The 27,155-nt window shown below is 39.2% G+C and overlaps 1 protein-coding gene across 2 annotated transcripts; it reads left to right on the top strand.

Moving 5' to 3' along the window:
• On the top strand, positions 1-26,930 carry LOC139988707 (band 7 protein AGAP004871). 2 transcript variants are annotated; one of them, XM_072006402.1, is made up of 6 exons: positions 1-118; positions 2,968-3,180; positions 4,149-4,329; positions 7,628-7,789; positions 25,030-25,195; positions 26,363-26,930. In XM_072006402.1, exons 1-6 carry the CDS (start codon positions 100-102, stop codon positions 26,582-26,584), a joined length of 963 nt encoding a protein of 320 aa, XP_071862503.1. In that variant the 5' UTR covers positions 1-99; the 3' UTR covers positions 26,585-26,930. The 2 variants fall into 2 exon arrangements, with proteins under 2 accessions (XP_071862503.1, XP_071862504.1); XM_072006403.1 differs by lacking the exon at positions 1-118 and adding an exon at positions 199-420.
• Positions 26,931-27,155: the final 225 nt, after the last annotated feature.

The following is a 27,155-nucleotide window of genomic DNA, read 5'->3' as shown; positions in this document are numbered from 1 at the left end:
CTGCCAGCTTCTCGCCAGACTTCTCGCGCCGCTTTAGTAACCGAATCGCCTTCACCGTGCACGGATTCTCGCGTATTCTTCGACACGGTGTTAAAACCGATGGGTTTCGAATTGACAGGTAAAGCAGAAACTCGAAGAAATTCGATGCAGCGATTGGCTGATCGCTGCGGGAACAACTAAAGAGTGGAAAGTGTATCGGAAACGTTGCAGCGAGTTTTCTGTCGGAGAAGCAAAGTCTGTCCGACCGAGCGGTTCCGTTCGGTTTGTGCTTCAAAGAAACGGACAGCGAAAGGAAAGAGAGAAAGAAAGGAAAGGAAAGCAAAGGGCGGATTGAGAGAGGCGGTTGAATCCTTCGCGGCATGGTACACTACGGATGCGCGAAAACCGACAGCGGTGGAGTCGAGTGCTTCGTTGAGTTCAGTGAGACACCAGGTTGCTCCATAGTATCGGATCGTTCCATAAGTAATTTTCATGTTTACGTGCGTAACTTTGAAAAATTTCGCGTCTTTGTCGGTTCTTTCGTTACGATTCTTCGCAGTTTATAAGGCGAAATCATTTCTATCTCCATTCACGATGGCGCCGGTGACTTTACGAGTTACGTCGATGCTTTCGGAACAAGAATGGCCAAATTCTTTGCAAAATTTAACGCGAATTCTTTGCTCAACGATTTCGGTCATCGTGAAACGCGGTGCTCACGATTTTCGTCTCGTACCGAACGACCTACCATTGTCGACTAAATATCTAGAGGGTCACGGAGCTTGGTAGAAAGCGCTCATAAAAATCTCCCATAAATGGTAAAACCCTATTTTTCACAACAGCACACCCAAGTGGAAAGATATATCCACAAGTTGGTTGCTTTCAGGACAGAGCCCGTATAAAAACAGGAAATGTGATTTATGTTTTTCACCTGTGTCCTTCGATCATGCTCTTTTATTTTTCTCAACGTCGCTTCTACAGAAAATCAGCTTCGTCACGATGAAACAGGTTTACTCTTTTCGTCCATCGCTATTTATCGTTTCTTCCGTATCAACATCATTTTTAATCTTTCTAACTGCTGATTATAAATTTCTACGTAATCGACGTTCGATCTTTCCTCGAAAAAAATCAACGTGCAAAGTAAAATAGGACGTTACTTATGGAATGACCCGATACTTTCTCATTGTTCATTGTAAAGTCGTGGCGAAATAAAAGAAACGAAGGAAAGGGGACGAAAGTTGTAACAATGAAACAAATGTCGCATAGTTTCCGCTGTACTTTCTCTCTTCGCGACGACAGGAACGATAATGCGGCGTAGCCATGCATCTAGTAAATGCGATTCCTTCCAAAGTATCGATACTCGAACCGAGCTATTATTCGTCAACCGAACAGAGAAAAGAAAGATACTCTTTGCTGGTAACGCCGCGATAGATTGACGGTATAAATAATTTCAAGCGAGTAACGCTCGCGTTGCGCATCGCATGATCTAAAATAGACGCCATTTCCAGCTCTGTACGCGTCTGATTCGATAAACATTAAATCATCGACAATCGTACTTTTAACGCCGGATGTTTCGTACTACACCGTCGTCAGCTTTCGTCCCTTTAACGAACTCCCAGCTTATTAATGCGTATTTTAATCCAGAAATAAACCGCCTGCCGAATCGTCCTCTTCTAAAATTCCGCTCGTGATTCCGTTGATTTTGTTGCCTTGGGCCGTTTCCACACGGACGTGTACCCTATGACGAAGCGTTGAAACAAATATAGTAACGTTCACGCTTATCGGCGATGCGTGTATTTGCGTGTGAAACCGGCCTTAGGCTATCGATACACCCGAACAATCGAATACAGAATGTTGCAATAACGACGATACAATGGAGAAGATTCTACGTGAAAAAATAATTCGTTCACCTTCGATAATTCGTTCAATCGTAGCCTTTAATGTCAACGTGAACGAGACTGGGACGGGTTAAATGATAAACTCAGCGATATTCGATGCCAAGATTCTCGTGATTTCGCGACAATGGAACGGTGAGACGGGGCGAAATCGCGTCCGGTGGATTTTGAAGAGCTTTCAAGGAAAGCAGAGAAACGCAGAGTGGTGCGATGAAATTAATGAGAAAGCCCGTGGATGGGTGGGGGGACGAATTACTTTTCTGGCAGCCGTTCCATTTCACGCGCAATTTACCGAGGACGATCCGTGCGCGCGAGAGAGGCCTTTGCATGATTGCTTTTGCACGCGGTATCACCGAAAAGGGACACGCGCTCGCCGAACGGAAGGAAATCGTCGACCGTATAACCAGTGACAAATCACCCCCATCGAACATCCATTAATTACTCGACCGAAACTCCAAACGTTTTCCATCCCTTTCGGAAAGAGATTGCGCTTGCGATACGTTCCACGTTCTATCTCGCCGAATCAGTCGATTCGATGCACGTTGAGACGAGCGTCGTGACTTCCGTTGCGTCGTAGCGTAACGTTATAGCGTGTTTAAAACTAAGCCAAAGAACGTTCGTATTTCATTTTAGCAAAATTTTGTAACAACGAAATTGTAGACGAACGTTCCTCTCGTTGTTTACTAATAAATTCTCGTACGTTACAGCAACCGGTTCGATGATTAAACGAACGAAATTTGGAAAGTAAAGTTTTCAAATTACAAGTTATCCGATAACGTTATTTGATATAAAATTCTATAGTTTAAAAAAAAAATGCGTATAGCTTGCAACTTGTAGATTCCCTGATCTTATTAGTCGATAAATTATTTTGCGAAATGATTCTCTAAACGCTTGATAATCGCACGTTATTTACATATTTTTTATATACAGTTAGCCGAAACAATCGAGCGTAACCACAACGCTCGCGAAATTGGACGTTTGTTGTGCAACGTTCGCAGGTAGCTTCGATCCTCTTACGACCGGGTTGTAATTCCTTCTGTAACCCTGCCAACGCCCGTCATTTTCCTTTTCTCTGGTTTATTTGTTGGGAAAATAGAGGACTCCTCGGTGGCACGCGTGGAAACGATGGACGACAACAAGGTCGGCGCAATGACGAGATTCGTCGAAGTGATCGCGACCATAGGATCGTTTTTACTAGTGCTCGTTACGTTTCCTTTCTCGCTGTGCTTCACGTTCAAGGTCGTGCAGGAGTACGAAAGAGCGGTTGTATTCAGAATGGGAAGGTTGAAGAGCAACGCTTACGGCCCAGGTAAATAGCCAACGCAATTTCACTTTTCTTCGTTCCGAAACAAGCTGTTTGAATAATAAGCTCGTGATCGTGCTTTGAACGCGAGGAAACCTTCGACATGATTGAAATTCCGAACAGAGGGAAGCGGAAAATGGTTTAAATAATAGAGGGGAGCTGTATGAAATTTTATATTTAATTCACGTTCGTTTGCTTTAGCTTTTTCCTCCGTTGACTGCTATATTTGAAATATGGCCAAGAAGAAAAATTAAAGAGCGATTTATGAACACATGGTGGGTTCGCGATACAATTTTTTCGATACTGATTTTAGCCAGACCACTGCTTACGTTTCAATGTAGAAGTCGAAAATGATTGACGATGATTTTCGAAATACAACGCAAATAAATACTTCGACATATCACATCGTGTAACTTGTCTAGCGAGTCGTGAAACGCTATGGTATATTTTTGACAATAATCGAAAATAAGAACGGAACATTTGTGAAAAAGTAAATTCGATAATTCACTGACGCATAAATATTTTGGAATAAATTTTTATTTATTGGCAGATACCTCGATACGGCAATAAACGCTTACCGAATATGACTACCGAATTTTTCAATTAAAAATATACATTTTTATGATTTTCTACAGATTTTCCGAATATATCAAATTAAGTACAACTTCCTCTTGTTCTCGATTATCGAATAAAAATTAATTCATTTGACGCTCGATACTCGTTTATATATCGAAACGAGGCACGATATTTATTTATCTGTGTATTTAACAAGCACCGTGTAAACGTCATAAGTGCAACGTATAAATTAATATTTGCTACATAAATTTAACTACTTGTAACTACTTGTTCAATTGGAAAATTTCACGAAAATATATTCACCCTTCGGTATGTCGAGCGCTACAACAATTGCGTTCGATTTTATGAAAAACGACAGGGCAAATATTTGTTAATCGAACGATGCCATCGTTTAACAGGGACGTTTTTCGTGATGCCATGCGTGGACAACTGTGTGCGCGTCGACCTGAGGACGGTGTCGTTCGATGTTCCACCGCAGGAAGTTCTCACCAAAGATTCCGTCACGGTGAGTGTCGACGCGGTCATCTACTACCGCATAAAGGAGCCACTGAATGCCGTAATCAAGATAGCCAATTACAGGTACATGAAGTTCGATGCCATCGATTCGTTGGTCTGAGCGAATCAAGGCAGGAAATATCGAAAGCATAGAATTACCCTTTAATTAAGCAAATGAAATACAGTATTGATCTCGTACAAATGTATCGCTAATTGTAAAAAGCCAAACTAATCTCAACTTGCATCTCTGTAAATTTTCAACATTTGATTAAGTCGAAATACAGTAGAATTCCATTACAATGTAAATTTGAAACCAGTAGAATTCTATTCCTCTGAACTCGTACAAGTTCATCAATTCCCCCCACTGTCTGTTACCTTCCGTTCAAATAAATCAATTCAATATGCGAAAAATCCTCCTATTGTACATCGTTGGACCCAGTTACGTTTAGCTGCGGTTCCAGCGACGTTAGTATAACAAAATATACGGCATAACGTGGAAAGCGCGTCATTTTGTTCGCGTTTGTTACGATTAAAGATATTTCTCTACTCGTTTCGCGAAGTAAAATTAACATCGAGCGTTCTTCCAAATTTTATGAGAACGTCGCGCTTTAGTTTGGCTAATTTATAAATAGCTGGTATCAAACTGACGTACATACACGTCGATCTCGTCGATTATTCTACTTGAATAACCAGTTGTATATGACAGTGATAAAATTATAGGATCGAGCAAGTACCTGATCTTGTATAATATCAGAATGAACACGAGGTTCTTGCCTGTGACGTCGTAAACCACATAAAATTTTTAATTGCGGTAATACCGTAACCCTGTTTTTCCCTTCTAACCTGGCAAAATGAACGCGGCACGCAGAAAGCGTGCTAATGCGTCGCGAGGGAGACGGAAGTGGAACCGTCCGAGGAAATGTACGCTATCGTAAAAGAGATTTCATCCGCGTAATGCAAATGGCTGGCGAAAGGACCAGCGACAGCTCGTTGAAAGACTCGTAACATTTAGTTTTCTGTTCCCCTCGCGCCACCTTCTCTTCTTCTATTTCTTCTCGCCCGCGTATCACCAAATACAAACAACGAAATGAAAACGCAGGAACGCGACCGTGTTATAGTACGATCCAACGAGGGAAAAAATGACGAGAAGTTGAGGTGGAAAAAAGAAAGAAAGAGAGAGAGAGGGAATGAAAATTACCAGTCACGATTTTCTCTTGGTTTGAACGAAGCACGAGAAAAAAATAATACACTGGATGTGGCGCGACATCATCGCGCAATTTCCTCGGTGGCACCGTCACACCGAATTGAAAGTTCGTTTGTCGACCATTTGCACATGAATTTCACCGAAATTCCACGCGAAAATTGCTTATTAATTTATTCTTCGACGTAACGATCGATCTCCCCTATTCTCGCGTTATTAACTTTTTCGAGAAACGAAACGTTAATCGAAAACGACGTTTGATGGAAGAAAAACAGAATCAAAAAATTAGAGAAATACAACGATTCGGAAAAGTCTTGGAGACAATTTCTACGAATATAATACACGCGTTATATGAAACGTTTTGAAACTTCATTAACGTTGCGATTTATGCCGACTCGTATATTTGCGATTATTATTAAAGAACTGGGACTTGGATAGAAAATTGTTTTGCCTATTAAATATTGTAAAAATCATCAACAATTCATATGAATATATTTCATTGTTTCGTGATAAAAACGCTACGAACTTCTCGAATGACCAAATATCTTCTAACTTCTGTATACATTTTCAAATTCATTGCACCATTTTATCAATATAATCGTGATATTTTATCAATATACGGACGTATCGTGTCTTATTACATAATGGAGCGCGATATAATGTAGCATATTATCATAATAGAATAACGACGTCGTTAAAAATCGCGTTTTCTTACAACGTCCACGAAATTTCAATATTTTGCGCCACGGGCATCATATATTTATAAACAATTTCTCCGAGAGATCAAATATTTAGATATCAAATACCAAATAATAAATAACAAATACTATGAAAAGAAATAACGGTGACTCTCTCTCTCTCTCTCTCTCTCTGTTCGTCATATTTGCGGTTTGAATTAAGACGAAATGGGACGTAGGTGACGAAATTTTTGAGACGCGGCGAATTAATTAGAACTTCTTGAACGACTGGGTTAATTAACGCGGACACTATTTTCTGAAATTTTAATTAGCATCAGGGGAGCCGTACAGTTCCGAGAGAACGGAGCAGAACCATCCGGAGAGGGAATCACCGATGTTGGAGAAAAATGCGAGAGACAGCTCCTCGAGGAATTACGAGAGCGTGACAAAATTACTTGGATAATTTGCGCCATGCAGAGGAAGAGCCTGATTAATTGCGTAAAAGTTGCGCCGGCACGATCGACCTGGAAATCTCGGCAATCGAGTCCGCTGTCGACTCGCGTAGTGTTTCTGTCTAGCGTTCGATAATTCCAGGCAGGAGTTCCCGTTGTTTCGATGATGCAACGCGTTTCTAACAAACTCGATCAACCAGTCGTTTTTTATTCCTCTTTTAAAAAAGAAAAACATCAATCCGTACTGTTAGTTTAATTACTAATAAGGAATCGATGTCAGACGGAAGCTAAAAATTGGTAGAAAAATAAGATTTATCGTGGCTCCTATAGTAAGCAGGAATTTTCGCTGCTTGCGACGATGCAACGCGTTTCTAGGAAATTCGACGAACGTGTTTCTCTTTCTTCTTCCATCGAGAATAGTATTTGAAAAAAGTGCGGTTAGTTTAGGTTGCTAATAGGAAGCAGGGGACGTCGGAAGGAAGGTAGAAATTGGTAGAAAGATAGGATTTAATGCTCCGCTGAGTGAGAACGGACTGGCCAATGTCCTGTCCTCGTACGCACGTTTTTAAACCACACACGTGACAGCCTCCGCGAAGCGGCCGACGTTTAATTAACTGGAGCACGCCAGACCGATGTTCAATTATGGAAAAGACGTCGGCGTAATTGTACGAGTATTCATGCTGGCATGACACGAAACTTGACAAAATTCTCCGCAGTACTAATTACGACGTTAACATACTGCTTTTTTCTATGTTCGTTCCTATAAGATGAAATTACTTCCGCTTTAGTCAATGTCCCTACTACTACTTTTCAGAAGTTAATTCTCCACGTTGATATTTATATTTCGTATAGCTAGACATTAGAACTAGCCATCTATTAACGCGTATTCGAATATGTTAACGCATAAATAAATAGAATCGATATATACTTTTATTCGTTTTACCAAGCTTTAGTCATTTTTGGAGAAATCAATACGAAGACTGTTGTTCAAATTGTTCTGGTTATTATTTGGTGGTTCTAGCGTCGATAAAAGAAAATTCATGATGTTACAGTCACTCTACTCGATTACTGGCTGCTAGTACACTGAGGACGGTACTCGGTACGAGGAACTTAGCGGAGATCCTCTCGGAACGTGAAACCATTTCCCACACCATGCAGACGTCTCTGGACGAAGCTACGGATCCTTGGGGTGTCAAGGTCGAACGCGTGGAAATGTGAGTACACTCGATACAATGGCTAATCGAAATCTGACGCGGCGAATTTCTTCCTGCTGGTTGAGAGCTCCGCTCTTCGAAGCATCCCAACAACCCTTAAAAGCTGGAACATCCGCTTTAAACGCAGCAAACAACGAGCCCACGATTCGTAACGAGTAAAGCAGGCGTCAACCCTTGTTGTTCGCCGAGATAAAATCGAAAAGTTGTTTAAAAGGAAAGCCGAGACGAGTTCTCGAAGAGGCACTATGTCGTTCGTCACCGAATTAACGTCCGATCGATCGATCATCGTGCACGGAATCCGTATTTACGTTCGAAGAAATGTTCTCTGCTGCTTTTCACAGACCGCCGATAGTCGATTGGAAATCAGCTTGGTTAAATACAATCAAAAATCAGTCGCCGTGAAGAAGAATGGTTCGCGGCGTCGTATCGATCATGCTGAAACGAATGAATGCTTGATGTATAAGCCAACGATAAATACCATCTCACGCGGAAGAGAGTTCAATCGATGCGGTTACTCCACGATGCGAGTATATCTCGTTCCATTGAACTTGCTGGAAAGAACATACGATGAAAAATGTGTGTGATCGAGATGTATCGACAAGCTCGATGAAATCATTCGACTTCTACGGTGGACGCGATATCGAGGGAATTTTCGATTTCGTGTCAATTTACACGGAGAATGCGAGTTCTACTTTATTATAATAGCTATCTGAGAGAACGAGAACGATATCTATGTTTGTTTAAAAGTGTTCTCATTTCGCTTAGATTGAATTTTCGGAATATAGTACAATAGTAACGTAATGCATGTTGGAAGGTAGGAACAGGTGGGGTATAATTTCAGTTATGCTTGCGCGCGGTCGCGTTTCTTTGATGCAACGAGCTTAAGAACGTCGAGACGTTGAAGAATACGTCCCAAGGGAAACGAGAACCACTCTGGTAGACCGTGATAACTCGATGGCACTCGAGGCTGTGCATGCACGTAGTTAAATACTCGTATGTCCCGGAATCGTCACTAAGCTGAAACCGTGCTATCTTTAAAGAAGCTGGCTCGAGAACTATCCTGAGATACCAGTCGCGACGTGAAAAGCCGCGTTAAAATACCTAGACTATAGAAGAACGAATATATCAGACACGAAATATTTTATTTTCCTTTCGTTTATTTTAATTTAGTCGAACCGATATCTCGATCTCTTGAAATTACAATTTACGTTGCCATCTTCCGTATTATTCTTCGTTATTCATAGTACGCTTGATCCGATCGTAACGTTTCCTTCCGTTTCTATTTTCCATCGATAATTTTGATATCGCTTATGAGAAATCTAAATCGTTTCAATAGTATCAAATAATTATTAATATAAAAGTATGGGGTCTAAGAATTCTCTTGGAACTTCGATAGTTTTTCTCAAATCCTATAACAAAATCAAATTGTTATTTTCGAGCCTTTTCAAGCGTATGAAAAAGTGAAGTGTCAAAGGGAAGTTGATGTACGCGATACACGATGAACGTACATGCTCAGAAGGGTGCGTGCGCTACGTGAACGCACATAAACGCCAGTATTCGAGGGTGGCTGCGATCCCTCGACGAGATGTACGAAAAAGAAGAGCCCTAGTCTCGACGTTCACAACGTCGCGCGTCCCAATAGAAAGAAGACACTGATGCCGTCTATTTCTAAAGATGAAAAAGGTTCGAGTGCCTTTCGAAAGAGGCCCTTTGCGAGGACGTGAAAGACCTGCGAGGACGTGAAAGACCTGCGAGGATCACTGTACGAGTGGCATTCGTATCTGCTACTTCCTGTCGGGAGAATGATATTTCTTACGATGTTAAGGTGGAAGATCAAATTCGAATACTCCAGATTTTGACGCAGCTGATTTTATGACCACGCTATATGCTTTCCACCTAATACACGTCCTAATACGTTTCCGTCGCTGGAAATTTACCGAGATGCAAACAGATGCATACAGATTCTTGCGGATAGTTGGAGACTTTTAATGATTAAGTGGAAGAAAGCAACGTCGAAAGTCTATTTATACCGCTGTCAACCGTACCGGATGGCAAAGTGCATTTTGGCAACGTATGCATTGCATAAAATATCGTCGCGCTCGTATATTTGGATTAACGTTCGCAACGTATCTTGTTGTTTTAAAAATGACTATCGTCTAGCGAATGGAGAAACGTAAAAGGCAGACGGAGCGCATTTTTATTTCGGTCGAGTGTAACTAGCCAAAGAAAGCAGTGCTTTTTACCTCGACCTAAAGCCACTCTTAAATGTATAAGCCGTCACGTATAACGTGCGAGCGTATACGAGGCGTAACTCCGCTTATCGACAGACAAACAGATACGATAATCGCGGAATTTTTGAACCGTCCGCGACACCTGCCACCTCGTCACGTCCTCGCGAAAATACGAGATACAAAATTGAAATTATTCCAACCAACGAACTCCGATTAACTTCCTGCATCGGGGAATGTTAACTTTCAGAGTATGGAACGTGGTGTCCGACGACCGGGTTCGACGAGACCCAGAGGCTAGGCGGTTTAAATAAAAATTATGATATATAGAATGTTTGGCTACAGGTGTTCAGGAAATCTCAGGATTGATTCTTGAAACCAAAATAACACGGACAAATTGCAATTTCGGCTTTGTTTTTTAGTTATCGACAATTAAAAATCAACGAAAATATCCTTGCACGCGAGCAAACCTCCTTACGCGAACGAAAGCAGGTCAGCCTAAACAGCGGAGCGCACAGTGATCCTCAAATCGAACGACACATGGGCGACAACTCACTTTGTACAAGCCGTAGAGAAGAGAACCATGATATTGAGAGACGTTTTGCAAAAGAAATGGTAGATCGAACGTTAAACGCTTACCGATGGTAATCCGTAGGAGCATATCGAAAATCACCCTATGAAATTTCCAAATAGAAAGGATTAACGTTTCCTCTAACCCTATGACTCCATAATTTATAAATAAAAAAGCATATTGCGAATGTTTATAAAAGGTTTACATAGATGAATTGATACGAACACCTAGTCAGGATCGCAGCCAATTAACTCATATTACTTGCCATATAATTAATAATTGTATCAGTTATACAGTTAATTGCTTTACCGCATAGTGACACAATTAGTAATTATATATCAAATAATACTGATTGCCCAGGTCTCACCACGTGGAGGTGCTGCGAATGGAGACCCACCCTATCCGCGACCCATCCGCCCTCCTTTTACGCAAAAAAATCTAAAATTTATTTATCATCAAATAAATGCTCCTTTTGGTGTTCGTTTGCACAAACAGCAAAAGGAGCTTTAAGAAGAGAAACCGACGCGAAAACTAGAAACCTGACTAGGATTCATGAAAACGTGAAATCTACAAATTAAATTAAATCTTAATCTAATTGTAATTCTATATGGGACACTGCTTCATATATATTCACATTATCGTCGCGTCAACGATGAAAACTAATTGATTATGATTTACAATTATAACAATTAATTATGATTAAGAGTTAAACAGAAAGGACAAGAGAATAAGATGAAATGTGTGCCATATAGAATTAACTACTATACAACATATACATTCTACAATACCATGCTTTTACTACCACACCATGCTTTCACTACGATGCCATACTTCTTACTACTATATCAACCTATTTACTACCTACACCTTATCTACTTACTTAGATTACAACCTCAAAGTAGCCTACCTAACCGTAAATCACACTTACGTAACAATCTAAATGTAACAAAGGGAAAGGGAAGGGATATCGTACGAGTATCAGCCCTCTTGTATCGATGCCACAAAACACCCTCAAATAAATTCAATCCGCGAAAGATTAATATAATTCTAGAAAATATGTATAATTGCTGCCTGATTGGTAAGGCTGAAACATTATTTCGTAATATTAGCTTCTATCTTTAGTTCACTTCCTTTGTTTCTCTCACTGTTTCGAGCCTTAAACATGCTACATATTTCAAATGCTATGAAATATTCAAATATGTAATTGAAATGTATTTTCCGTAAATTGATAAATCAGAAACAAACTCATTTACTGGGTTAGTATATAAAAGAAACAGGAATCTCTAAAACGAGAATATTTTATACATAAAACTAATATACTAATGATCAATTAGATGAAATAGTCTTGATTAAATTTTAGCAAAAGTAGAGAATCATTTGTATCTTTTTAAACGAAAATAGGAAGTTTGAGAACAAGAATTTTAAGTAATTAAATTTGAACTGAATTAGAAATTGAAAATTTCATTTGAATACTGAGATGAGAGAAAAATCGATTATTATAAAATCACTTGCTTTGTCTTTTAACTTTTACTAGCTGTTATTTCCTACGATACAGTGATTTTCAGCATAGTGAACCGAATTTTTTTCCAGAATTTTTGTTACAAATGAACGATGATCGCGAATGAACCTGGATTCATGCAAACGAAATTCAAATATTTATAAAATTCTACAACACTGTTAAAATATTGAGAATATCGAGGACGAAAAAATTCTAAAAATTATGCTTCTAATAACGAACAACCGCTAGTATCGATTCCAATAGTAATGAATTAAGTTTCAATTTATGTAAAATAAATTAGTAGGTAGTTTAAAAAATAATATCGATTTAACGATTTAATAAAAATAATTTTAAGCCTTCATAGCAACAATAAAAAATTTCATTATACTTTATTAAACATGAAAAAGCTTATAATTTCGTATCTGTATATATATTTATTACATTCGTAATAAAGTTCTTTTATTACTCATGGTAATTTTTAGTAATCATGGTAACGTTAACATTAACAGAGGAATGTGTCTTATAGCAGTATTTTCAGTAACAAACGCAGTAATAAGGGGTGCTGAAAAAGAAACAATACAGTAGCCAGAAGGGCTACTAAAATTCGATCGTCTTCCACTCTATATCGACAAACCGTGAGTGGAATATTATTCTTGTTTCGCAACGCTAATTTACTACTAATATTTATGAAACAGAAAATTCTCAAAATCAAACGCGAAGAGTGCTTCGTTATATCTGCAATATCAATTAATCTATGATTTACGAAAAAAAAAAAAAAAACTGAAAATTCCCGAAATTTGATACGCAACGCTAACAAATATTAATCCATGCACTCGTATTTAAACAATACGCAACACTAATAGCGAGAGATCGCAGTGCAACCATTTAGGAGGTTGTTGATGAGCGATCACATTTGTACAGCTTTTGTAGCTGTATCGTGTGATCCAGCAACGGTGTCCGACAAATGCAGTCGGAGAGTTTGGGCATTTTGTACACGCAACTCTACATGACAAAACGCGACCATACGTTATCGCAACGCTAAAAGGAAAAATAATTAGAAATCGCGATGGAATAATATCGCAACTCTAAGTATTAAAGAAAATTAATTAAAAATTAACATATTTATAATTTAATTTTAAACGATAGAAGGCAGTATAAATTCTGATACGTATAATTCTCTAAGAAATTCTAAAAATTCGTAATAAAAATTGCAAATGCAAACGCGATATTCGTAATTCGCAACTCTAAAGCAAACGCGATTGTCATTTTATCGCAACTCTAATTCAAACCGTAGTCATTCTTTCGCGACACTAATAAAAAGCCGCGATATTATTTCGCAACACTAATTCAACCCGTGATTGATCTGTCGCAACACTAATAAGAAAAATCGCGATTTGCCCAATGGGACGATGGACCGATATATATATCGGCCAAAAAAGCAAAAACTACTACTACTACTACAAATACTAAAAGCGAGCATAGTGACAAAGTAGTAACAAGAATGACTTCCCATGCTCTGGATGACCCAGAGGATGGGGAGCCATTAGTAGTTGCCCTCTTGAGTGACAGTTTGTCGGGCCTCTTCGGCTTATAGCCTCTTCTTTCTTCGGGCGCAATGCCCGCTGAAACTTAAATCTAAGCTCGAGTCTTCTAAATCGCAAACAAAAAAAAAAACTTGAAAATAAAAATATAAACCGCGGAAGCTGATCGAAATGCACATGGATTGACCAACGATCACACCGGTGATCGTTGCCCACTCGCACGTGCGTGCTCGAGCGATAAACGTTCGTTCGCCCATTCGCGACCGCGACCGCGAAATTCGAAAAATCGAGAGGCAAAACCAGAGACGAGAGCATGCTCTGCTCGTGCCGGTTTCGCCGTCGATTTTTCAAATAAATTTCCAGAAACAGGTTGGTCACACGAAAACGCGCCTACCCGACCAGAGACTGTGCCAACCTGCCCGGCCCTACCTACTTATAATTAACAGACACACCAGAAAGTATACTACCTATCCTACCTAGCGCTATATTTAAAAAATGGCAAAACGGGCACACCAACACATTCGCTCCACGGTTCTCACGCAAACGCCCGGGTGCAAAGGTCCTACACTAGAGAGGACGTCCCGGGACGCCTCCGACACCCGAGCTTAACATAACATGCATACTCTAAGGTACGTACCTTTTTCCTGAAATCGACTGACGAAGGCTAGCGATCATTGCGTAAAACGTGATAAAACGCGTCTAAAGAAATTATATTTTTAAAATAAATATAAGCAAACTTGGAATTATAATTGCAATTGATAGCAATATTAAGACAGTGATTACACTTAATCGCGTAGATGATATTATCACAAATTGTGATTGTATCGGGATGTAAATTGAATCGATATATGTCTCGATATTTTTAATATTTGAAGTTTTAACGAATGAAAAAAAGCGACGCAATTCCACGGCCTAATAACACGCATACACAATGTGGAAATTACGTCGTGCACGATACACCAACGCATCGTCAGTCGCTGAGAAATTATTACATTACTTAATTCTAGATCATCGTGCCCAATGTCTTTCTCCCATTCAAGTAGCACCTGGGCACGTGAACGAGATCCTGACAATGGGCACGGAAAGGGTTAAATCTGAAAATCCTGATCTAAAAAGATGATTAGTTTGTCCAATTTTTATTTAACGGACTAACTTTCTTTGATTTTATATCTCATTACTTCGTTTCATATTGTAATAACTCTACTTTATTAATTTCATAAATAAGAACAAAATTTTAATATTGCAAAAGAGGTAGCGTTAATTGAAAAAAGATTAAGATTCGATCAAATGGAACAGTTGACTCTAAATATATTACTAAGAAAGAAATAATCTCAGGCGATCTCTTTATCAAAGCATATACTCGAAAATGCAGAAGCAGTGTTCAAAATTATTGCTTTGATTAAAACATCTGCCTGTCGCGAAGTGTCTTCTTGCACGTAAAATTTTACACATTTTTGTACGGAAAAAGATGAATTTTGCTTAATATTGACTTACCTGATAAACGTGACTTAATATTGTCACGATCAATTCATTGCTAAAAATCAAGTATATTTATATGTCATACAGGTATATTCGTGTAGATATTTGCCATTTGCAAATATTCATACGTATATCATATTAACCCGCATATTTATAAATAACACGAATATATTCTCAAGTGTATATGTTTAACCTAATTATTAAAAAACTACTTATTATAATCGCCATGTGCAAGAAGACCTATCCTAAACTAATAAATTTGAAAAAAGAGTGTTACTGCTCACGGGTATAAAAAATACCCGCGGTCACTATGCTCGCAAAAAATTCTACGTAATACAACCAGTCACCCGTGCCGATTCGGACCTTTCATCCTACGACATGATTGAGTGACCGGAGGAACAGAAATGCATGCGACTCACCGTTCGATGCGGAGAAACAGAGGACGTTACCATGGATGCTTTTTTTTTTTTTTTTTTTTTTTTTTTTTTTTTTTTTTTTTTTATCGTGGGGAAATCCTCATGGACACTCGGCGCTGCGTAGCAACGACCGTGTAGTGTCGGACTCCTACCGACTAAAACCCCACGGTGGTCATCCCGACGTTCGGAGGTGCACCCGGGGTCTCTTGCGAATCACTACCGAGTGCAGCCTCGTCGTCTATCTCCCTGCCGTTGTAGTTGTCTAGGGAGGCATCCCGGTTTGAGTTGGGAAGCTAGGGGGAACCACTCCTCCTAGCGCCACGTCCCCTAATCTGTCGCACCCGGGGCAGCGACGGCGGCGCCGCGCCCCTGCGTCGTACGGAGCCCCTGCGACGTTGATGCGATGATCTACTGGGATCGGCTCTTCTCTTCCGGTCCCTCTCTGCCCGCTCCTTTCTCTGCATAACCTCCTCGCAGTAGGCGCGGACAGCGTTAAACTCCCGGGGCCCTCGGAGCATGGCCTCAACGACCGCTTCCGGAGCCAACCTCTCGCCGATGTCGAGCTGCAGGACGCGCCGCGGTTCCGCCCACGCTGGACAGAACTCCAGCGTGTGCTGTGCCGTGTCCTCCTCTTCCCCGCAGTGGTGACAGGTGGACGTCACCTCCCGCCCGATCTTCAGCAGGTACTCACCGAAGACCCCGTGTCCGGCGAGCATCTGTGTCGTCCTGAAGGTGAGCGGAACCCCGCCTTGATCTCTCCAAGCCTCCCAATTGGGAAGCACGGCGCGGACGGCTCGGTGTGGCCGCCTGGCGTCCTCCTCCATCAGCTGGGAGCGCCACCGCTCCCAGATACGTTACCATGGATGCTGCGCTATCCCAGCGAATATCATCAGGGAGACTAACATCAGGCAGGAACCGTTGAAAGGCCAATGGTGGAAATGGAGGATGCGAAAAATCTGTTAGAGAACAAAACACGATGAGTGATTGACTATTTGAAAAGTTGGAGATAATGAAAAATGACGGTTTATTAACTTTAGTAACTTTAGTAATGATAAAGGTTGAAATTCTAATAAACTTTGGTAAGTATAAAAAGTGAAACTCTAATATGAAAGTTTAAAATCTAAAAATTAAGAATCTAATGATTTCAGAAATATGTTAGTCATTTGTTTCGTAATTCGGTATGAAGACTTTAACACTTATTTTATTTTAATGAAAGAATAACCTAGGAAAATGCTAACCTTCCAAATTTTCAATCAAATCGTATTTCTTAATCGATAGTGATCGAAGAAAAATATACAGAATAGACATAATTGAAGTACGATATGTAAAAATACTTACATTCTTGGCTTTTGAGCCACTGTTAGAACATTCCCAAAGAAGATGAAGAAGTTGAAGCAGTGGTATGTCTATAACAAAACATAAGATATCATTAATATCGTTAATATATAATAACAAACTTGAAACTTTAGCAATAATAAAGAGTAACGTCTAATAAATATGTAAATTGGAACTCTAATATAAAAGTTTTGAGAACAAAACATTCAGTGATTTTTTATGCGCATCAGACAGTTTTATCGTACTTTAATGTTAATACTTTAAGACTTTGTTTCAATTAAAAAGGACATTTAAAGCTTTCTAAATTATCAATCATTTTTATTTTATATTTAACAATATTTCAAACAAAATATAATAAATAGAACAAATTGAAATACAATATATAAAACTACTTACATTCTTGAGCTCCTGGAGAGGCTTTATCCTCTTGAGGGAGGCACTGACTCTAATACCGAAAACGAATATTCGAAAAAATAAATATATAAAAAAAGAAAAATAAAAGACTACGTTACCGCGACCGCTTAAATTATAATCGGCGAACAAGAACTCTAATATCGCGTACAAATATGATTGATAAAATTTTATTACTTTCGCGTGTGATTATTCGATCGAATTTAATCAAAACTATCGTGATTTTAAAATATTGAAAAGAAATTATCGCGTAGCAAACACTGACTCTACAACCGCATTGCGCGCGGTCACAAATATTTCCTGAAAATAAAACTGTTTAATAGCGGGGTGGGTTGGGGGTGGAAAAGAAGCGAAATATCGTTTCGACAATTTCCTTCTTTTCTCTGTCGAACATTTACTTAGAAAATACTGCTATTTTTTTTACACTCAAAAATTATTATTAAAAAATTGGAACAAGTATGAAAATTATTAGTTGAAAATTATGAGATATTTCTCGATATCGAACAAATGTTTATGAAAACCGTGAATGCGATGCAATTGTTTGCAAGAATTATACTATTCGCTAGTAGAATATATACTGTGAATTTTCGTTATTAGAATACAAAATATACATTCCACTAATACACTATAGTCGCGTGTTATAAATATTGGAAAATATTTGCAAGAATTCAAAAGTTCGCCACTAAATATAATTAAACTAAGTTGCAAGTTTATGACGTTAACTGTAGCAAATTCACGAGTGAATTGTTGTGATATAATCGATAAGTGAAATGTTTATAGAAACAACTCAATTTGAAACAATAAAATAATTCGTTAAAAATTCGTTTGAAATAAGAGAACGATTTCATGCATCGGAAAAAGAACAATAATTTATTTAATGATCTTTACGTTCATCTTAGTATTCAAAATAATTAAGAAATTATCTATTATGAAATGTATATCAAATATACTTTAAATTAAATATAAATTGTATATCAAACGTTACCCATGCTCGAATAAAAAGACAACAGAATTATTCATACAAAACTGTCTTAGTTAAAATAAATTCATTGGATTGATCATTAGTCGTCTTTGAGTTCATATATTAATATTCCTGTTACTTTTATATTATCCCTGCTATCGATAAATAACTTGCACAAAAAATAACTAGAAATTAAAACAAATGTATAAAATATTTAAATGAAATCACAGTGAAACTCAAATTTTATTATAAAAGCTTACGAAAGAAGCTAATATTAGAAGCTAATAACAGTATCCTTTAGTAAATAGACGACTGAAGAAAAATTAAAACAAGAAGTTTCAGAAAATTATTTCATTTCACTATCTCAATGTTCAATGAATCGTTAAATAAATGTTTATTAATTAAATGATATTAATATCGAGATATAAACGATAATAAAAAATATAGGAATGAAGAGTACGAAAAATATAGTAATGATAGTAATGAAGAACCGACGCCACTAACAGATTTGAATACGTTGCAAACCTGACGCAAGCCGATCCATACTATTGGTATGACATGGAACGACTGAATGACTTCTTGCACCTTAGTTTCTCTGTGTAACTTCCAAAGTGATAGGGGGAAGGAAGGGGAGACGAACGAGCCGGCGGTACAAACAAGTACACAATTAACGATTACATGCAGTTACAGATTAACGATCTACACAAAAAAATGTATACAACTACAAAAACATTCATCTCTACGCAACGCTTACACAAATCGTTCCAAATTTCAAACAAAACACGCATACACGCAATATCCACATCCTACACAATGATTACATTAATCTTTATAAACAAACGATGTTCCACGATGTTCCACGGTGTCCCACGGTGTCCCACGTCGTCCAACGGTGTCCCACGTCGTCCAACGGTGTCCCACGTCGTCCAACGGTGTCCCACGTCGTCCAACGGTGTCCCACGTCGTCCAACGATGTCCAACGATGTCCCACGTTGCAGTCCAGTCCAGATCATCCAAAATTCTTTTAGCGGCTCTTGGAGATCCACACTGGACCGACGGTGTCCCACGTCGTCCAACGGTGTCCCACGGTGTCCAACGATGTCCAACGATGTCCCACGTTGCAGTCCAGTCCAGATCATCCAAAATTCTTTTGGCGGCTCTTGGAGATCCACACTGGACCGACGGTGTCCCACGTCGTCCAACGGTGTCCAACGATGTCCCACGTCGTCCAACGGTGTCCCACGTCGTCCAACGGTGTCCAACGATGTCCCACGTTGCAGTCCAGTCCAGATCATCCAAAATTCTTTTGGCGGCTCTTGGAGATCCACACTGGACCGACGGTGTCCCACGTCGTCCAACGGTGTCCAACGATGTCCCACGTCGTCCAACGGTGTCCCACGTCGTCCAACGATGTCCAACGATGTCCCACGTTGCAGTCCAGTCCAGATCATCCAAAATTCTTTTGGCGGCTCTTGGAGATCCACACTGGACCGACGGTGTCCCACGTCGTCCAACGATGTCCCACGGTGTCCACCGGTGTCCAACGACGTCCAACGATGTCCAACGATGTCCAACGATGTCCCACGTTGTCCAACGGTGTCCAACGATGTCCAACGATGTCCTACGATGTCCCACGTCGTCCAACGGTATCCAACGACGTCCAACGGTGTCCCACGTTGTCCAACGATGTCCCACGTTGCAGTCCAGTCCAGATCATCCAAAATTCTTTTGGCGGCTCTTGGAGATCCACACTGGACCGACGGTGTCCCACGTCGTCCAATGGTGTCCGACGATGTCCAACGATGTCCTACGATGTCCAACGATGTCCCACGTCGTCCAACGGTGTCCCACGTCGTCCAACGGTGTCCCACGTCGTCCAACGGTGTCCCACGTCGTCCAACGGTGTACCACGTCGTCCAACGGTGTCCCACGTCGTCCAACGGTGTCCAACGATGTCCCACGTTGTCCAACGGTGTCCAACGATGTCCTACGATGTCCCACGTCGTCCCACGATGTCCCACGGTGCAGTCCAGTCTAGATCATCCAAAATTCTTTTCGCGGCTTTGGGTGACCCAAACTGGACTGGTGCGTAGTTCTTAGCTTGGCATCGTTTTCCAAAGACTAATCAACTGATCAATTTTTGGAAAACGATGCCAATTACCAGGTCTCACCACGAGGAGGTGACTACGCACGAGACCCGCCCATGAGTTATTTAACATTATGCATCGGTCTCGACATTCAACCTATTGGCAAGAATGTCGAGTTCTGACTCTACTCGATCATGGGCCTGCGTAAAGAGATAGTTTTTTCGTAGCCTAATCGCGAAACACCTATCTCCTACGCAGCAGTTACACGAATCTTTACAAACGTAAAACAAAGCTTACACGAAGCAATATCTATCTCCCACACAACGCAACATGTATCTCACACACAACGATTACATCGATCGCTACAAACATCGTACAATAATTCGCAACCCTATCGGCAACATTCCGTATCAAAGATACATTTGTCTAACTTGGAACGAAAGAAAAGAAATGAGGCTACTATGGAAAAGGAGCAATCAGGCAATGAAAGAAATACCGCGGTTCGCCCGGAACGAACGTAATCACGATCTCTCGAAAGAACTAACAAACCTACGTGTCGTACCCTCGTGCACCAGATAACCTAAGATTCAGTGGAAGCGCAAGCATTGACCTTCGCTCGATTCCTGTCACGTCGTTTGGATCTTATCACGGTCGATGGCACTTACCGATGATACCAGTGTCCAGCAAATGGGCCTGCAATTTAACACACTCCAACTGAACAGTTGAACCCGGGGAGGGACCGCTGAACAGGATTACGAAGGCAAGGCCCCAACTGAACAGTGGGGTCCACCCCCGCGAGTTCGAACAGAATTACGGAGGACATTAAACGCAGGTCCCCTGTCCAAGTACCGAAGTACGAATCGGACAGTATTGCAGAACTGCGACTCAATCGTCAACAGATTCACAGGTATCACCAGCGTGATGACAACGCCCGCGATTCGAGGCAAACAACGAGCAGTCGTCGAGTAGTCACCAAGACAAGAGGTGTCCTTGGGCGACCAGCGAATCCAAAGAGTTGTCCCGTGTACGTTGACCCGCGCGTACCCGGAATACGCGCGAGCGAGTACGCCACGCGGCAGTTTGAAAGAACTGAGCGATCGCGAACCGATAAATCGCGGGAACAATTTTTCCAACGTGGTAAGCGAGGGGATCGAGAGAGACGAGATTTATATTTTTCGTTCCAAGATGGATAAGTATCTTTGTACGAAATGAGCTTACAATGCACATAACATAGCTAACTATCTTATGATTAATTAAAGCTAAAACGCACGCATCCCACGGTGTCCCACGGGGTCCCACGATGTCCCACGGTGTCCAACGTTGCCCCCGCGGGGGGGTCTTAGTCCAGTCTAGATCACCAAAATTAATTTGGATGATCAAGACCAGACTATATTCAAGTAGTTTTTAGCTTGATATCGTTTTTCAAATAATAATACTAATATTCAAAATAGTACTTGGTGTATTATTATTTGGAAAACGATACCAATTACCGGGACCCACCACGAGGAGGTAACTACGCTCGGGTCCCATTTACATAAACAGTTTTTAAGCATTGGAAGCAGAGATGTAAAATTATTTTATAACAAAGAAGTAGCGTGTATTGAAATTTATTAATTAGAATGACTTGAATATTGAACTTACCATAGAAGAAACGAAACCATGCAAGGTACCAATTGTAGTGCGTATGGATGAATGGTGAGTTGTCGCTGCCTTCGGTTAAATTACACTTGCTTCCTTCATTCCACGAATACGGTGCTGTTTCCTTGGTTTTGAGCAGACATAGAAAATTACATTCCATCCATAGACACTCAATAGGTACACTTTGCGTTACTACTGGTTTTATATGAAATAGTGAAATGAGAAATTAAATACTTTAGAATACAAATTAAAAAATAATGCTATATAGAAAGACAATAGCACTTCAGGGACTTGAAAGATTTCGGAAATATTAAATAAAACAAAATAAATCATTAATTTACTCACAACGAATTCATGGTATTCATTTAAATCAATGAATGTAGAGTTGCTTTCGATTAGTGGTACAACTGTTATAAATTAAGAGCATAATTACTTTGAATTAATGGGAGGATATGGTTATAAATTATTGCTATAATTGTTAAGAATTAATGGAGTAATTGTTTTAGATCAATGGCTTAAATGTTGTAAATTAATAGCTTAAATGTTTTAAATTAATAGTTTAAATGTTGTAAATTAATTGCTTAAATGTTATAAATTAATAGCTTAAATGTTGTAAATTAACTGCTTAAATGTTGTAAATTAATATCTTAAATGTTTTAAATTAATTGCTTAAATGTTGTAAATTAACTGCTTTAATGTTGTAAATTAATAGCTTAAATGTTGTAAATTAACTGCTTAAATGTTGTAAATTAATAGCTTAAATGTTTTAAATTAATAGTTTAAATGTTGTAAATTAATTGCTTAAATGTATAAAATAATAGTTTAAATGCTATAAATTAATAGTTTAAATGTTGTAAATTAATAGCTTAAATGTTATAAATTAATAGCTTAAATGTTGTAAATTAATAGTTTAAATGTTGTAAATTAATAGCTTAAATGTTGTAAATTAACTGCTTAAATGTATAAAATAACAGTTTAAATGTTGTAAATTAATAGTTTAAATGTTGTAAATTAATAGCTTAAATGTTATAAATTAATAGCTTAAATGTTGTAAATTAATAGTTTAAATGTTGTAAATTAATAGCTTAAATGTTGTAAATTAACTGCTTAAATGTATAAAATAACAGTTTAAATGTTGTAAATTAATAGTTTAAATGTTGTAAATTAATAGCTTAAATGTTATAAATTAATAGCTTAAATGTTGTAAATTAATTGCTTAAGTGTTATGAAGTAACAGTTCAAATGTTGTTGATTAATAGCGCAAACGTTATTAACTGACAATTCAATTAGTAACAGTTTTTCCACGATCCTCACACTACGAGAGTTCGAAGAGAAAGAAACTCGCGCGCGAGTCGCATGTTCCTTATATACCTGATGACATGCACTTGACAAGGTGACAATAGGCAAACCGCATGTTAACGGTTTGCCGATGTAAATACTGATTTTTCCATTATAATACAATCAAATTTAATAAGTTTTTAACTTTTATTGCAAATTGACGCCTCCAGCAATTTATTACAATAACCATTTTTATAATTTTAATAATTTTTACAAGCTAAAACTAAATTCATACTTTTGTAGTACTAGTTTTTGATTTAGAACTGTGTTAATTTATATCAAATGCCTCTTTATGCAAAAAATAACTATACTATTATATAATAGTCAAACGGTATAACTATTATAAATTAATAACATAATTATATTTAATTAATGAGAGCATATTGTTATAAATCAATAGTGTAATTGTTAAAAATTAATGAACCAGTTTTCTTAGATTAATAACAAATAGTTTTTAAATGAACAGCGTAACTGTGGCTACAAAATAGTACTAGCGCATTGCCTTATTTTTTGATATAGCATTTTTATCAGCTTCTATACATTTCATTCTCATAGTATTACATTTTTATAGTTACATGAAAATTATATATTTGTGGTTCTTCGGCTTCTAGTCGTGTTTGTAATAGCACCTTGTGCTTTGTTCCAACGTTTCGTTAACATTCCAGTTCGCTTTTCCAGGGCAGACCTGTTCCACGCAGAACTTCACTTCCAATGCAATAAACGTGTCCAGAAACATATATTTCGATCGATATAGGACCACGATATTAAACAGATTCGTACAACTAAATTCATTTAATTCTCCATTTAAAACTCCAGCTAATGAATCGACTTTAATTATTGATCTATCGCTCTCTGTTCTTCTATCGTATCTTCCAACGATATATAATCGCCTGAGATAATATCAGTAAAAGTTGGAAACTTCCCGGCTTCATAGAGAAATAAAAATTGTCTTTGGAAAACTCTGTAAAACAGCGTAGAAATATGACTTGGAAATAACCAAAGCTACGTACATAGTAAGATACATAACTGTGGGTTAAAGATGAAGTTGTTTTATCATCCATATTCTTAAAAGAGATCTCACGCGCAATGGGGCATTCTGTAGTAGCGCGCAAGAGCGGACACATTTGCGAATAGTTTCGAGTTACGATGAAGAGGGTAAGTTGCTTGGCGTAGTTCCATGGACACGGCCGGAATAAAGGAGGTTTCTTTGCTTTATGCGACCTCTGTGTCGACACTACTTTCGTAACGGACCGTATTGTCCCTTGCACTCAGCGAACGGTCGTTTTGAACTTGAAGTGGAAACGAGCACTATCGAACGAATTGCTGTTCAAATACTTATCGAATTCTCTTTGTGCCGATGTAAGCCACATGCAGAGGAACGTTTAAATTTATAAGAGATGGGATCGACCGAATCATTCAGACATTCTGAGATCAATGGGTTTATTTGATTTCGTTAACTTTCATATTACTTTTATCAGTATCGGCGATCGTATTTATCGCTATAGGCTGTAAAAACGGTAATAGCGAGGTTGCATCGATTTGATCGAAATTAAAACTAAATTCTACTAATATTAATAAATCTGATAGTCCTTTGGTTTAGTTGAATTTTACCTTTAACTTACGATATTCATTCAAGAAATTAGTTTTACCCTTTGCGAGTAAATTTTATTCGTAATCATCAAAGCATAGACAGGTAGATGTAGATCGAACGAAACGTAACGGATATTCGTGATTTAGAAAGGACGTTCGACTTCCGGTGCAGCTGCAACGAGCCATGGCCACGGAGGCGGAAGCCGCAAGGGAGGCACGGGCCAAAGTGATTGCAGCGGAAGGAGAGATGCTTGCTTCCCGTGCTCTGAAAGAGGCCAGTGATGTCATCTCCATGAGTCCAGCTGCTCTTCAGGTACGTTCCAGACTGTCTCCTCGAGGAACGTCAAAGATATCTTTGTAATTCCACTGCGTTGCTTCTCTCGCTGCTCTGTGTGTGCTTGAGAATCTACCGTTAATTACGCTGTACCACTAAATTAAGCCTTCGTCCAACGAATTATTTTGGTTTCTCTGGGACGTTACTATGGCGACCTTTCTACAGTCGTCGGTAACGGAATCAACGCAGGTCTCTCGAAAGTCCTCGTTTAACCATTCTATCCATCCAAACAGCACCGAAACCTGACCAGAACCTAATCCCAACTTAACTCGCTAATTTCCATAGACACTTGCACGTAGCACGTTTTACTTATTTTACGACGTAATATCGTGACATAATTTAGAAGGAAAGCGATAGCTTTTAGATTCTGACGTGTTCTGGTAAACAGTTTAAGATCTATTTCAACGCGTTCATACTTTCATCAACGCCGCGATAACGCAATATTTTTTTCGCAATGTTTCTTACGGTAAATATGTTTACCAATTACGTTTATACGTTATCACACTCGAACAACAGACGCGTTCGTTGGCCATAACGTAATTGCGTGCATCGAAGAGACTTGCTTGTATTAAAATGTTGAACTTTTATTCAGAGAATTTTTGTACAATTTCTCCATAAAACAGAGTGTAAAATAAAAAATCTACCAACAGACTGTAATTAAATTCCATGGAGAACGTACAGCGAAATTAGAACGGTAAATTCAAGGGGAAAAACCGCGGAAAATATTAACGCTTCGAAAATATCAATCCAAATGGACATTGGAATTTTTCAACGTCGACTAACTAAATTATAATACAATAGAATCGTTAAAAAGTGTCGTGTAAAAACACAGTTGCATGTGTGTTACGTTCCATAGGTGTGCTCTTTCGTAAGATAATTCGATCGAATTAATATCGTAGCGAAATTTTACGAGTTCCAAGCTACGATACAACTTAACTTTATTATAATTATTCGTTTACGGTGATTTCTCAAAGAAATTTAATTTTGAGGGCTTCGAAACAAACCTAATATCTAACGCGAATGATTCGAAAACAATCGAGCGTCGCGTTACTTTTAAACAACAGCGTGTCGTTCAACTACTCCGCGATAGAAATGGCTAAAAGACAAATTCAACGTTCGCTGAATTTTTCACTGTATGTCCAACAGCTACGATATCTACAAACACTGAGCAACATATCTGCGGAGAAGAATTCGACCATCATCTTTCCCTTACCGGTCGAGTTTTTGGCTCCGTTCTTTACTAACAATTTCCATGCAAGCGCAATTCAAGAAGCTGTTCGAACGTCGTCGGAGCAGCTGTGCTCGAAGCAGCTCAAGGTTCGACCCGACATCCACTCAAACGCAGACAATATCGACGTGTCAAAGTGAAGAGGTATGTCAAACTTCGATTATCCTTAGCAAATTTCGCCAACTTCGAACGGTATGTCGGATTAATTGGAGTGACCTTTGATCCAATTCACTGGTAAGCAGATACGCTCGATTGGAAACCGATACGAGCATACGCGAGACTCGACGCGTTTGTTGGTCGTCAAAGCGTCGCGTCACCCTTTAGCTAAAATCTCTGTTTCGTTTCGCGCGATTTTGGTGCGCAGGAACGACAGACGCGCGACCAGAAACGCGACAAACGCGACAAATAAACATGTAAACTTGTAATTCGTCGCCGGGCTCCCTGTTTCATCTCCGAGCCTTTACGCGACGAAAAGAAGCGAACTCGACTTTTTCAACGAACGATTGCGACGAAAAGATGCGTTGGCGGAAGCACGTTCGTATTGGAATTCTTCTGCGCGACGAAGAGAAAACGCACGTAAGTTGAAAATTTCGAGTTCGCCGTTCGTAACGACCGATTGCGATAGAAAGACGCATTGGTACGTATAAATTTTATGGTTTTGGAATGATCGCAGCATACAACGACAGTGCCTAGAAAAGTATTTCCACGTAC

Source organism: Bombus fervidus, chromosome 7 (assembly GCF_041682495.2).
Source record: "Bombus fervidus isolate BK054 chromosome 7, iyBomFerv1, whole genome shotgun sequence".
In the NCBI taxonomy this organism is placed as follows: Eukaryota; Metazoa; Arthropoda; class Insecta; order Hymenoptera; family Apidae; genus Bombus; species Bombus fervidus.
The sequence above is the reverse complement of the archived record's forward strand: the minus strand, read 5'-3'. Positions and strand labels throughout refer to the sequence as shown.

Coding starts and splice junctions, on each gene's coding strand:
- LOC139988707 (XM_072006403.1), top strand. CDS start 360: ATGGTACACTACGGATGCGCGAAAACCGACAGCGGTGGAGTCGAGTGC. Junction 3,181..4,148: donor GAGCAACGCTTACGGCCCAG/GTAAATAGCCAA, acceptor ATCGTTTAACAG/GGACGTTTTTCGTGATGCCA. Junction 4,330..7,627: donor ATCAAGATAGCCAATTACAG/GTACATGAAGTT, acceptor ATGATGTTACAG/TCACTCTACTCGATTACTGG.